The 14,608-nt window shown below is 39.6% G+C and overlaps 1 protein-coding gene across 2 annotated transcripts in view; it reads left to right on the top strand.

The window, feature by feature from the left end:
• Window positions 1-12,899, top strand: part of RABGGTB (Rab geranylgeranyltransferase, beta subunit) — a 23,408-nt gene extending 10,509 nt beyond the window's left edge. For both annotated transcript variants that reach the window (XM_014937513.1, XM_014937522.1), the window contains exons 6-13: window positions 330-437; window positions 1,585-1,782; window positions 3,711-3,816; window positions 5,328-5,380; window positions 5,493-5,603; window positions 7,537-7,662; window positions 8,487-8,636; window positions 10,677-12,899. In XM_014937513.1, coding sequence (XP_014792999.1) covers window positions 330-437; window positions 1,585-1,782; window positions 3,711-3,816; window positions 5,328-5,380; window positions 5,493-5,603; window positions 7,537-7,662; window positions 8,487-8,636; window positions 10,677-10,817 — 993 coding nt within the window. In that variant the 3' untranslated portion in view covers window positions 10,818-12,899. The remainder of the gene's footprint in view (window positions 1-329; window positions 438-1,584; window positions 1,783-3,710; window positions 3,817-5,327; window positions 5,381-5,492; window positions 5,604-7,536; window positions 7,663-8,486; window positions 8,637-10,676) is intronic.
• Window positions 12,900-14,608: the final 1,709 nt, after the last annotated feature.

Below are 14,608 nucleotides of genomic sequence, written 5' to 3'. Positions count from 1 at the left end.
CCGGCTGCAGGGCGGGCCCCGGGCGCGCTGCCCTGCCCTGGGCCGGGCCGGGCCGGGCGGTGAGGGGCGCGCCGTGAAGGGCTCCTTCGCCCGAGTTTTCGGTTTGTTTCTGGCGAATTGGTGATTTTTCGCAGCTTTGCTGAAAGGTGCCGTTGGCAGCCGTGCCCTGGGGAGGGTTTAGCCAGGAAGGGCGATGTGAGACCCAGGTCTGCCCCGAGGCAGAGGCGGCTGCGCCGGGCAGGGACGGCGGCCGGCCATGGCGGGGCTGTGCCCGGGCTGAAACCTCCCGGGCTGACAGCAAAACGGGCGCTTCTCCGTGTCTGTTACAGGGGACACCACAGAAGGATGTTATAATAAAACCCGATGCCCCAAGCACCTTACTTTCGGAGAAGCACGCGGACTATATCGCCTCGTATGGAACAAAGAAAGATGATTACGTAGGTATCGACCTGCTCCAGCGCAGCTGCGCTTTATTGACGAGCTCAGAGCCAAGGGTCAGATACAGGCTCACGACTGCTTCTTGCCCTGCAATCCAAAGTATAAAAGAAAGATGTCTTTGTTAATTTTTCTAGGTCCCTGATGAGTTTTGGCATGCATTATCTGAGTGTAAATATGAAAATTATCATTTTAGCTCTAGAATTACTCTGAGACCTGGGAAATGAGCTACTTGCTGTTGCTTCATCCTCTGGAATGCTCAAGCTGTATCGCTGCGCTGACACGCTGCTCTTTGATGCACACAGCACTAGGCTTGAGAAACACTTTAATGAGCAGCAGTTTCATAGTCGTAGGTAATCATAGAATGCTTAGATTTGGAAGGGACCTTAAAGATCATCTAGTTCCAGCCCCCTGCCCTGGGCAGGGACACCTCCCACTGGAGCAGGTTGCTTGAAGCAACCTGGTGTAGCCCACGACTACAGGATTCCAGTCCAGCAGGTGAAAAATGTTAATAGCTGCTTATGTCTGAAGAAAAGTTGCAGTTAGCTTTACTATCCACAAAAGAACTCCAAGCACTGTTGCTTGTGGTTGGTGTTCTTATGTTTACAAGGTACCACATGTAGAAGATAATGTTTATGGATAGTGGCGGCGAGGTAATCAATGTAAGATGGTTCAATACGAGGTTTTACTTCCCAGTGCAACTGTAGATTGCGGCAGTTTTGGCACCTGGAAGTAAGTTTCATTAAATGTTAGACTTGTTATTTTTGAGACAAGTTGGGGTGGTAATTTGCGTAGTAGTTTTTATACCAGGATAATAACTGAAGTGAATCTGAAGTGAATTGGTGCCTAACTACTTTTGTGTGTTGATTTGACATTGAGCTTGATACTTTAATGTAGAAAATACAGAAGAAGGGAATGCAGCCTGTGTAGATACATAGGTGTGCTTGTGCCTGTAAGTATGCGTATGTATATACACACGTGCATGATGTACAGAATATTTGTGGGTGGCTGATACATAGCAAGTCGTTAATGGGATGGAAGGTGCTTGACCTATTACAAACTGTTTGTAAATGTTAACTAATGTATTTTCATTGCTCTGTATCGATGATGTGCTTATCTGATCAAGAACTAAAATAATGCACTACCTAGGAGTACTGTATGTCGGAGTATTTGAGGATGAGCGGTGTTTACTGGGGGCTGACAGCGATGGATCTCATGGGGCAGCTGCACCGAATGAACAAAGAAGAAATTCTGGCGTTCATCAAATCATGTCAGCACGAGTGTGGTGGAATCAGTGCCAGCATAGGTCACGATCCTCATCTTCTGTATACCCTCAGTGCTGTCCAGGTAAGAGTAACACGGTAATTTTTAGAAAAAAAAAAAAAAAAGTGTGTAATTAATAATTTTCATGATTGCAGGTTTACGAATCAGATACTGTTGGATGCCCATGGCAAAAACTATTTCAGTCCTTTATTAAAAAAAATAAAATCTAATGGACAAAACTTCAGGACTTCGCTGTACAGTTTCAAAAAAAAGTCAGATTGGGGAACACTGTGCTTTTAATGACCATTTAATGGTGATTGCAATTTTGATAAATTTTGTAACAGTCTTCTTGAAATATTTCTTAGTTACAGGTTTTACTGGAATTTTTTGTAGATAATTTTGGGTTTTATAAATTCTTAGTGTACATTGAGGTGAACACAGTAAGAGTAAAGTTTTGGATTTTATTTTTTAATGAACATATTCCTATATATTATGATTGCTATATATTGTAACACATAAATAACTATGTAACATTTATATAACCTATATATTTATGCAACACATATAATTATGTGTAGTGTGTTTACACTTTAGTACTATACGAAAGAAACATTGTAGTAGCCGGTTCTTGTTCTGTTTCTCCAATCTGCTGCTTTTTTTCTTGTGTGGGACTTAAAAATGATACCAGTCTGTTGAGTATGTTATTTGTTTATTTGGTATGTACTCTTCCCCTGAGAAAAAGTAATTCTCAATCTTGTTTTTTCACCTTTCTCATTATCTCTTGAGTATGGAGTTTGGGTTGGTTGGTTTTGGGTTCTTGTCATGCCACAGTCATGTGAAAAGGTTACTGAAAAGGCTCATACGCTTCTGAACAATTGCTTGGTTGCTTGTGTAATGTATCTCTAGTCCATTCTTATGGAAGAAATATTTAAATGGTGTTAAAAAAAAAAGTTAGCATCCTGTTTTAGGAAGAAGGTGTGATGGATTTGAAACCTTTAGGCAGGACAGAAGAATGTGGTTTTGATGAAGAAGAATTGGGTCAGTGATGAGTGTTGGCATGTGTTATCTGCTCTAGAGTTGGTATTTGTCTCCGCTTTAGCTCTAGAATTACTCTGAAAACCAGGAAACTAAAGTTTCTTTGGGCTATGACCAATGAGTTTTTCCAAACTTTCCATTCAAACTCCTTTCACAAATTGTAATCCAGTATAAAGAGAAGGGGATCAATTTGAGGTTGTTTACTTTTACCTATTAGAGATGGAGTTCTTAAATAAATATTTGGTACTTCTGGCAGATACTTTCATGTTAACTGAATGCAGCTGTAGATGTGCAAAGCTGTCACATGTCCGCAAGTGCTGATGTAAATTTTTTGTGGTAAACTTAATTAGCATGTATTAATGAGCATGCACGTTGTTAGTGAACTAACACTATTTAGTTCTATCTATATGTTTAAAGGGTCCTGTCGTATCTTCCTGTGTTCACAATTAAGATTAATTTGTTCAGATTGGCTTTTTAAGGAGCATGCTATAAAATATTTTTCTGTTGGAGTTGTACATTCTTTTTTGCATTTCCTTAACACTTAAATTTTATTTAACAATTTATCTAACAATTGAAGGATTAGTAACTAGCACTCAATTTACACTTGCACGTGTCCAAGTAGCAGCAGTGCACATTACCTCATTCCCAAATTAACCATAATAAAAGCTCTGTCCTTCGTAATGCTAACTTAGAAAGAAATAAACCCAGTTCTGCTTTTGAAAGGAGAGTTGGAAGCTGGAAAGTAGCAAAGCACGAAAGAGTTCAGCTTGAATTGCCTATCTTTACATTTGAGAGTTTCTTAAATTTTTAGACAGAGATAATGAACTGCAGTGAATGAAATTTTATATTCATGAGCATTACCAAATAGCATTCACAGTCAATTAAATAGTCTTTTATAAATCTAGGATTTTTTTAAGAAGTTTTTTTTTTAATGTTTTTGCCTCTCTCTGATTGTTACTGTGCCTTTTTTTTCCCAGATTCTTATCTTATATGATAGTCTCCACGTTGTTGATGTAAATAAAATTGTTGAATATATACAGAACTTGCAAAAAGAAGATGGATCATTTGCTGGAGACATATGGGGTAATTTTCTGATCTTTAAAATTTAGAGACTAAGTTGAAATATGTAAATCTGTGAACTTAAGTTTCCTTGGGTGGTGTTTTTGCTTATGTACTGTATATGAATGCTTGTTTTACGAGTTATGAAAAAGGAAGTTTTGTGAAGGACAGACTTGCGTTTCATTCGTTTCATAAATATTTGAAACTTCAGTTCCATTCCCGTATTAAAAATAAATTGTTCAGCTCTTAAACAAGAAAACATTTAGCCATTTGTAACGGGACAGTACTTTGATATACTGGATATGCTGTTCCATAAGGAATGTTTTATGCTTGCTATTTAATGGCGGTCATTAATGATCTTTCACTGTACAGGAATGAGGAAAGATTGGTTTTGCACTTATGACCTTCTCTTAATACCAATTTTGTTTCTGCACATGCCATCTTTGTTCGTAACAAATGTATTTTTAAGCTGTAGCAGAGTAGCATAAGTATTTAGTCACTCTAAAAATACTTATCTAAGTAAATGCTCAACTGTTTAAGTATCTAAGTAATAATGCTTATCTAAAAATGCATGGAATGCTTAAATTTTTAAAAAATCATTGCATATCACTCATTGTTCTAGAAAGTTCAGCAATTGCCATCATGGCAGTGTATGTGTGCTACTGTGAAGGTCACTCTTACCTTATCTGTTAAAATGGCTCATAATTTGCTGCATCCTTTTTGTTGAAGTGTCGAAACAAATGCACTGACTGTGTGATGGATTTGCATTATTTCTGACAGGCAGTTACAGCTCAGCTGAAGGAGTGTGATACCTGATGTAGTACAAAGCAGAACATTCGTTTTATGTGTTTCGGCTTGTGGGTTTCTTAAGAAGAAGAGTCTTGCAGCAGCTTAACCAAAAAAATGAACGTTTGTGGCTGGATTAAATTTTAAATTTTGACTTCAAGCATTGATTGATTGGAGTTGGTGCTAGGAGAGTTATATTGGCATGAAATAACTGAGCAATTGCTCTGCTATAGGGGTAGTGGGTTTGATTTGGCTTCCAGGTACAAGTCTATGAAAGAAAACTTGCAACTTCCATCAGTCTTCCTTTAAACACAAAAATGGCTTCTACTTCTGCCTGCATTTAAGGCAGATCGAGTTGTCTCCAAGTATTTTTGAGTCCACTGTCTGCAATTATCTAGTAGAACACTACAGATAAACTCTGTAATTAAATAGTTACTCGTAAATTACCACCAGTTGAATTGATTTGGATATATATCTGGCTATACACCAGCTCAAAATGAGTTGTTTGCTTTTGTGTGCAGTAAGCATACAGATCACTTCAGTTATAACATACACTTTCTGTATTACTGAGGAAATAAATGATAGGCTGGAAAAGGAAACAGTACAGGGATAGGTTTTGGCTGATTTTTGTTGTTCAATGTAAAACCTCATATTTTAATGTTTTGTTCCTTATTTTCAGTGGTGATTTAAATGTATTTTTGTTGTTTATAAAAACACTCTTATTTCATTGCCTACCTCCCACATTCCAGGAGAAATAGATACGAGGTTCTCCTTCTGTGCTGCAGCGACTCTTGCGCTTCTGGTAAGCCCTAAATCATTACTTGCACAAGTACAGAATTTCCTCTTCAGTACTGCTGAAGTTTCTGTGGTTAATGAGCTCGGTCAAGTGCATTAGTTGCTCTTCTGACTTGCAGGGAAGGCTGGATGCCATTGACGTGGGGAAAGCTGTAGAATTTGTTTTGTCCTGTATGAACTTTGATGGAGGATTTGGCTGTAGACCAGGCTCCGAATCACATGCAGGACAGGTAACTTTTTCTTTATATGGAAACATTTTAAGTTAGCAAGTATCGCATACTGCCTATAAATGTTCTTTACAACATCTACCAGTCATGTCATGGACATACCTTTCTCGTTTCCCAAACGCCTGATTCTATTACCTTTGTTAAAATAAACAAACAAATAGATAAACGTGAGATAGTAGATAAATCGGAGAAGATAAGTAAAGACTCAGGAGGTTATAGTCTGGGGAAAAAAAAATAAAAGATCATAAGGGAACAACTTTAGGACTGGATTTCAATTTCACATCATGATGTTGGAATAGTTAGCATGAGGATTTTTAGATAATTTGAAATGGGTATTAATGGAGATACTGGACAAGATCTATCACTGTGTCTACCACAAATCATAATGAAACATAAAGGTCAATTATGTAATAACTTCGATATTTATCAGCTGATGAACTGAAATGAGGTGTGAACCTTTTCAAGGGGCTGCTTGGTTAATTTTTTGAGGAAAGTCAGTTTTAAGATGAGAGCCTAACTCAGATGTGGGAACATTTATCATGTTTTCTTGTAGACACTAAAGAATGTGTTACTGGTGATGGTGAATTCTGAAAAATGCTCAGTAAAATGTAGTTGAGAAGATAATTGGAACAAATTAAGCAGTCTCTCAAGGAAGGGAACCTCAGTGACTCCTTCCAGCAGAAAATTAACAAAAAAACTACCTTTCCTTTTTTTTTTTTGGGGGGGGGGGAAGAGATTATTGCACTTCAACTGAATTTATGAATAGAAACCAACTTTTATTAAAATATTTTAATGCTATTGCAATCACTTGTTTACTTTGCATAATTATGGTGAGTAATGCCGTAGCCAGGAATCACCTCAGCAGATGAAAATTCTAGAGGTATTTTGTTCAGAAAAAGTGTTGGGGTTTTTCCTGCTCCTTCCTTCTTTTAAATCTGGGGAAAAAAAATTCAAGCCTGGTACATGTACCTTACCTTGTAAGTTTTATCTACAGTAGCAGATAAATAGCTGGACCATGGTCTAGTGTTCAAGGAAGTCAGATAATGTTGCTGAACCCACTCTGCAGCTAGTGTTTCCGTGAAGGATTAGATCTGTTGTGCATGTTCACATACTCCTTAAAATGTTGTGAAGGGCAACTGCCACGCCTGCACAGTAGTTCAAAAGTTTTCTAGGAATATCACATTTATTTTGCAGTATTCTTGGACAGGAACATCCCTGTTGATGTGTGCTTTTGTTGTTGTTTTTGTTGTATTTTTGGAGTGTGTTTTATTGGGAAAAGAAAATTATGAGGAGGCTTCAGTTGAGATTGTGGTTTCTTGCAGTTTGTGCTTGGTGGGTTTCTTAGTGACCGCATGAAACATGACCCGAGTATGCTGTTGCACTGTAAATGTTATTTCCCAGCGAAAAAAAAAAAGGGGGGGGATTAATCTGCACACACATTGCATGGCACATTGACAGTGAGCCTGATGTGACTAGATGTATGTGGGGTTGCCAGAATCGTTAATGATCAGGGTTAACCTGTTTCTGCCAGAGAATTAATTTATTTGGTCTTCAGTTTGCTCTCCACAAGCCTTATGGTGAGAGGCACGTACGGGAACCTTCCATAGGCTGGATGCAAATTGTCATAAAGGCCATATCCAGCCTGCAGAAATAAATTTGAGTACTCTCGCTTGAGTGTTTTTGAAATAAAACTGTATGGTTCTGCCTGATCATTTAGGTTCTTTTTCCAAACCTTGCCTTAGTGTCTTATGTTAGTGAAATCTGTGTTACATTGTGTAACTGGTACTTTTACACAAAAGCAACTGAAAGTTGAAACGTGTATGGTTTTGTATTGAGTTTGCATGACTGTATTCCTGCTTCAAGATCTTCCTGCGTTTAGTCTGCTAAACTATGCTTAGTTTTTAAATACACAACAATTTTATGTCTGTAATTTTAGATCTATTGTTGCACAGGATTTCTGGCGATAACAGACCAGCTGCATCAAATAAATGTTGACTTGCTGGGTTGGTGGCTTTGTGAACGTCAGTTACCTTCTGGAGGTCTCAACGGACGACCAGAGAAGGTATTAGGTGGCTGCTTGTGTTTGTTCAGACCTCAATAGAGATAATTTTTTTAAAGCTGAAGCACTTCTAGAAAATGTCATGACTTCTATGACATATTTAGTAAAGTTTTTCTAAGAATTCAGGCCCTCATTTTGATTCTTAATTTTGTTGCTAACACTTGTTATGCAGTCCTCGGCTATGCTTCGTGTTAGTCCCCAGTTTAGGAAGGTACACATACTGAAGTATTTCTGTACGGTACTTGAACAAGCATCCTGTCAAATCGGGGCTTTGGTATTTTCTGACATTGGGAATGATCTCATCTGTAGGATTCATACACAAATTACTGTTTTACTGGATGTAAATCCTGAGTGTAATGGTGTTCCACATCACAGCAGGAAACCGTGTAACCTAGAATAATCTCCACTGGCAAATAGGTAACCAACCAATAGATTATTTATTTTTTTTCAAACCAGTGAAAAAAGTGAACATAGTTGATATGTTCTTTGTACTTAACTCTTTAAAAAGATGCTGTGGGTTTTTGGCCTCTCCCACAGAAGGTGAAGGCTGTTTCAGCATCATGTTCTTGTGGTTTTGTTTCTTGAAGAAGGAAAGAGGTTTGAAAAAAAAAAAAAAAAAAAGAGAATTTCACTTCCTGAAAAGGGGAAATCTTCTGCAAAGAGACTGCATCCAGGAACTTCTCTTTACTCCAAAGATCACTCTTTAAGTGTTGTTTCTCTGCAACAGTATTATGACAGCACACTTAGTAATTTTCGAAATAACCAATAACATTTGAAGCGTCACTTTAAAACAAAGTCAAATAACAACCTGCTTCTCTGCTTGCCAGTTACCTGATGTGTGTTACTCGTGGTGGGTGCTGGCATCCTTGAAGATGATTGGGAGATTACACTGGATTGATAGAGAGAGACTGCGCTGCTTTATTTTGGCTTGCCAGGATGAGGAGACTGGAGGATTTGCTGACAGACCAGGAGACATGGTAAATAATCCTTTATTAAATAAAATATACTTAATTCAGAATTTCAACTGAAAAAGTAAATTTTCTCGTTTGAGTGTAACTGAACTCGTGATCCAAGTGTAAGCGTTTTGCAAAGTCTGCAGTTTTCTTTGAAGGAAAGAACAGGGTAGATTTGCTTTTGAAGGTTTACTTGGGGAGCCGATATTTTATATGGCACTTGTGCTGTAGCATCCCCCACTGAAGTCAGGTGCTATTCCTTACAAATTCTGGTTTGGTTCCCATAACACACACCACACAAATAATTTCTCATGAGACCACTTGGGAGATCTTTGTAAAAGTGTTGTGTTTGGAGGTGGAGTTTTTGGGATGTGTGGAGTTTTTGGGGGTTGGTTTTGTTTTGTAAAAATAATACTCAAGCTAGAGTCCAGCACAGGTTAAGTAGTCTTCAACTCTATTGGTGGTTCTGCCTGATCTAAATGAGTCATAAGTTTTTTATTGAGAGTCCTTATATGCTAACTTTTGTTCTGTGTCAGCCCAGTGGCTGAATAAATCCTCTCACTGTCATCTGCCCAGTTGAGGGAGGAACAAGCTTTTGTGATGACGTTAGGAAGAGACTGCAAATTTTCTGCTTGGTTGAGAGATTGATTATGGTTTAGCTGGTCTGTTCTCTCTGGCTTCAAGCAGAAATAGTTGAGATTGCCCGGGTAAAATGGCATATAAAGTTTGCATCCATTTCAGATTGGATATTAGGAAAACTTCTTACACTGGAATGGTTATTAAGCACTGGAAATGGCTGCCCAGGGAAGTTGTTGAGGCACCATCCCTGGAGGTTTTCAAAAGATGGGTTGACATAGGGCTTAGACACATGGTTTAGTGTTTTTTTATCAGAGTTGATGGTTAGACTAGATGATCTTAAAGGTCCCTTCCAACCCAGACAATTCTATGAAACAAAATTACAGAAAGGAGCAAACGGCGTAGCAGTAGATGTGTCTTCTAGAAATCTGGCTTTCTCGGAGCATACATACCTCACGGAGAGGTTGACTTTGGAACTTCATTTACACACTCCCATTAGGAACCGTCTCCCCTTCTGGGCCTGTCCCTCTGTACAAGTGCATTCTGTCTTGCCATTCCTGAAGTGTAGTGTTTATTGTTTTGCCATGTACTTATTTATTTTACCCCTCCTCTAATGGCCATGTTCTTATTCTGGGAAGGAGCAAGTAAAGCACTGAGGACCAAGGCTCGCTATGCTCATGTGGGTTGAACCTTCTATCAATGGCTGGAGATCCTGTATACGGCTGTAACATGATCATTCAGCTTAGTTTACTGCAGTATAGAACCTTTGCCATAAGATCCAAAAGTTCCACTAGTGCAAACAGGACATACGCTGCACCAGACAGCAAAGGTACTTTTAGATAGGATTTTGTAGAACAGCAAATTAACTCCACTGACAGGATGCTTATGTCATGAGACTTCGTAGCCTATTGCAGTCGTGTGCTGATACATGCTTTTGGGGGAGGTTCCCACAGTGAAGGAATACTTGGATGCCAAATAACTGCTCCTGTCCCTTCTGGGTTTTTTCTTCCTTGTATTTTTTCCTTTCAGTTTTCTAGCTCAGTAAGATGATGTTCCCTCTCAAGACTTTACAGCACAGCTCCCTATTCAGAGACCATTAACGAGCATTCTGTTGTTGCTGAAGAGCAAATGGGGAATTTATGGAAGTAGATGTGTCTTGTAGATGATCAAATTTACTTTTAAAATTTTTATTCTTTGCTTCTCCTGCCCTATGACACTGCATGTTAATGGAGACACGTGAGTGCTTCCTGCCAAATTCAGAGTTGAAAATCGTCTTAGCAGCAGAAAATCTACAAGCTTTTCTGAGTAAATCATGGTATTGTAAATGTGTCTTGCCTGTCACATGTTGGCACAAATGAAAGCTTGCTGAGTTGCGCTGTATTCTCCAGCCGTGGAGATTTGCTTGCTAGCAAGCAAAAGCTTCGTTCTATACAAATTAAGTGCTAATTGTCTTTTGGAAACAGACACAAACTTTCTCTTTTCTCCCAGGTGGATCCATTTCACACCTTATTTGGAATTGCTGGACTATCTTTATTAGGAGAAGAACAAATTAAGGCCGTCAATCCTGTCTTTTGTATGCCAGAAGATGTTCTTCGAAGAATAAATGTGCAGCCTGAGCTTGTGAGCTAAGCCCCGTGGAGACAAAAGGATGGTGTGCCCAGTTGCTTTGGTTTTGCTGATTTCAGTCATCTCATCGCTGAAACTGTTAGCATAATCTTCTTTGAGATGTATTTACATGATGGAAGTAAAGCAAGAGCTTTACTGTGGGCTTTGTCACTTTGTAAACTGTATCAGAACAGGCTGGTTCTAATAATCTGAGTGTAACATGGTCTTTGGTTGTATATAAGAGATGTAGAAACATTACTAATCTGTATCTAAACATATGGGCCTTTGCGGTTTTTTTTCTGAATATTCAAGTCAAAGCAATAGTGATGTGAATGGTTAATTTTTGTACTCTGTGATATCAGCCATGCTAGCATCTGCCTTTACATAAGCATGTTTTGATGGTGGATCACTCAAAGCACTTTAAAAGAATATGAAGAAAAATCCCAAACAAAACCCTACTTAAGCTGTGCACTTAATGCCACACACTTCTGTATTTAATTATTCCTTTTCAAGTTTGCCATTACCATTATAAACTCAGAAACAAGGTTTTTCTTCTGATAGTAATTGGTACCAGTGAGAAAAAAATATTATGGTTCCATTACACACACATATATAAATGTCTTCGTTTATTGATGAGTCCCTAAGACAAAATTTTGCTGATACTTGAAATAGAGCATACCTTAAGTAGGTTTAGAGAAACTTGCTAACATTAAGCATTCTAGAGGAGGTATCTATAGGACAGTGATGTGTAACTGAAAATACAGTTGATCCTAAACTTGTTGCTGGGTTGAAATCCTGCTTTTGTAGCTTTTAAGACAATAATTGCCAACACTTGATTATGGTGTAATTGAGAATAAAACGAGCTCTGGAAAATACTTCTTCTCTGAAGGATGGAGTCCTCTTTGTCTTCACAGAAGCCCTAAAACTTCCTCTTAATTTACGTTCCACACACCCTGGCTGAGACTGAATGGTGTTCCACTTGGAATATACAGTAAAAGGTAATTGTGAAGGGGAGGAAATATTTGATAATCTCTGTATTTATGCTTAAGGAAGGTCTACAGTTGTTTCAAACATAGTTTTAGAAGCCAGCTGGTTAGTTTTATCCAGCCTATTACTGTTAGTAGGATAGAACCAGACAAAGTAACTTTTAACTAGACCTTTACTTGTAGAGAATTTCAAAGGGGATGTGTATTTGAATGCTCAGGTTTTTCTAATGATTTTTTTTTTAAGCCTTCTCTCAGGCTTTTAGATAAAATAAAAATCCTCCTCTGTTTAGCTGTCCAGTTGCCGGATGAATTCTTTAGTTAAAGCCTGGAATTAATTTCTTTGTCAAGCTTTGGAAAAAAGTTTCTGTAGGCTTTGTATTGAGTGCGAGGGAATGAGAGCCCTGATCAGGCTTTTATCTAACTGTAAAGTTTAACAGAAGATTTTAAGATAAATTTTTCTCATTCCAGGTTACCTTAGCAAGTGCTGCTTCTTTTCCTCTGAGGAAACACTGTTCAGTACATGGGAATTTGCCATTTTTTTTCTGTGTTGTGGAGACAAAATGGAATCCTTTTTAAAATGTATAGTTAAGTATAGACTGAGACCCTGGGAATCAATATGTGAGTGATAATGCACAACAGTGTAGAACATTTCACTGTAGGCTGAAATCCTATTAATATTACTGGAGTTTTTCTCTGAGGAAGGTCTGGTCAACTTCAATTCCTAAGTCAGCTGTGATTTGTAAAGGTTTTTTAAGATTATAGCTTAAAAAAAGGGATAAGTATGTGCACAAACTAAAAACCTCTTAAGAATATTCCTCCATTCTTTACACCAGTTTTTTTAAATACTGTATTTGTAGAAAGAGAATCATCACAATTTTTCTTAAGCAAACAAAATCATGTTTTCTGTTAAATGTACTGTGAAAAAAATGAGTTGCCCAGTTTGCCTATGTTAAGACTCGCATCATTTTGATGCAGAATACATTGTTACTGTCTACCTCTGTTTTGTTCAAAGTACTGATAAGATTTTTTTCTGAGCTTACATAGTTAGAAACTTTGCCATAATTAATCTACTGTTCTGAGTCTTCAATTACAGGTCCTTTATTAAAGGCTTTCAGAAATTTGTACTTTCATAACTTTTTGTTTTACCATGGAAATCTTTATATGGAAAGATTTTGATGTTTTCTTAGTACTTGATCTTAGGCACTGTAGTGTAGCTGACACTCCCAGCCATACATTTTGCAAGATGCTGTGTGGGATACTGTGAAAGAATAATGAATCATTCAGGTACCTAAAATTGTCTGTAGATATGTTTATTAAAAGAGAATGAGTGAGGGGATGGGGAATGAAGAGCCATTTATTACCTTCTCAGAATATGGTCAAGACCAGAGGTATGTGCTTTATTCCAGAGGTGCTTCCTTCTGGTTTTGTGGAGACAGCGTGGTGGGGGCAGTTCAGCTCTGTGGTCTGTGACCAGATGGAAGGGGGAAGATGGACATTCCTCTTGCTTCAGTGGGGTGTGCTCCCGGCCAGGGCCCGACGGAGCCAGGGTTGTCCCAAAAGTCCTACCCGTTCCCCGCTGTGCAGTTGACCATCTCGCACCTTGATCACTTATTTCAGCGCTGCCCAAGGCTGGGTGCTTGGTGGTTTCCACAAATCAAGCACACCCATCAGCACGCCCTGTGCCATCTTTATACATGTTTTATGAAGTCATTATAATATTAGTATTACAATGTACCTACCTGTATTTGATTGGTTAGTAATTTACATACAATTGCACAATCAAGTTATAGCTAACACACATGCTCAGGGGAAGGATCTTCTCCTGGGCAAGGGAGTTCTTGACCTTTGGGCATGGTTTTTAGTATTATTGTGAAGATAGTTCAGCTTAGGATGCTAAGAATTTTCACTTTCCTGCTGAGTTGGCTTAACTTCTTAAAAAGCTTATAAATGAGTACCATCCTCAAGGTCCTTACACTGGTATGTTCCAGGATGTCCCTCCTGGAGAATCATACAATATTTGCCGCCCTTCATTAGTTCTGTCATTAACTCACGCCTGATAGATTGAGGGATGGAATCCTCATTATTCATGAGAATACACCTACGGCCTTTTGACAGTAGTTACTAGTAACGTGTCAAGGCTCTGCTGTGGATACGGATGTACCTTCAAGACCATTCTAGAATTGAACAAGCTTTATGGCTTATTGGGTTTTTTTGGTAACTAAACTCTTGAGCAGGGGAAAAACATCTGTGAAGCTCCTGCTAAAATAGCCTCTGACCGTTGAAGACCAGATGTGGGACAAGCTATGTTTAGATGCTTTAGTCCTGTTTTGAAGAGCGTAGAACACCGTTTCCTTGCGTTCCCGTGTCACCCTGCTGCTGTCTGTGGTTGCATATTTATAACGACACTTGTTGCGTGCCCCGCAACCCTCAATATCGAGCCCTTTGCAGCCGCACTGGCACCCGCGGCTTCACGCCTCCTTTCCTCGAAGGCAGAGCGCGTCCCGCCCGGGGCCGCCGTTCCGCCATTTCGCCACGAGGCGGCGCCGCCGCCGCGCGGGAGCCGGGCTTGTGCGCGCGCGTGCGGGTGTCGCGTCTGCCGCCGCCTTGAGCGCCGCGCGCGGCGAGGGCCGTGGCGGCTGAGGCGAGGGCAGCATGTCGGGAGGAAGCAGCGAGGAGAACGCGGTGGGGCGGGCGGTCGCCTCGGAGTCCTACACGGGCCGCGGCTCTTCCACCTCGGTGCTGGGCGGGCGAGCGGAGCGGGCGCCCCGCTACACCCTGGGGCTGCTGCAGACGCCGTGCAGCTCGGCAGGCAGCACCGGCTGGTCCAGC

Source organism: Calidris pugnax, unplaced genomic scaffold (genome assembly GCF_001431845.1).
Source record: "Calidris pugnax isolate Ruff unplaced genomic scaffold, ASM143184v1 scaffold29, whole genome shotgun sequence".
Lineage (NCBI taxonomy): Eukaryota > Metazoa > Chordata > Aves > Charadriiformes > Scolopacidae > Calidris > Calidris pugnax.
Note: the sequence above shows the minus strand (reverse complement) of the source record. Positions and strands in the feature narration are given on the sequence as shown.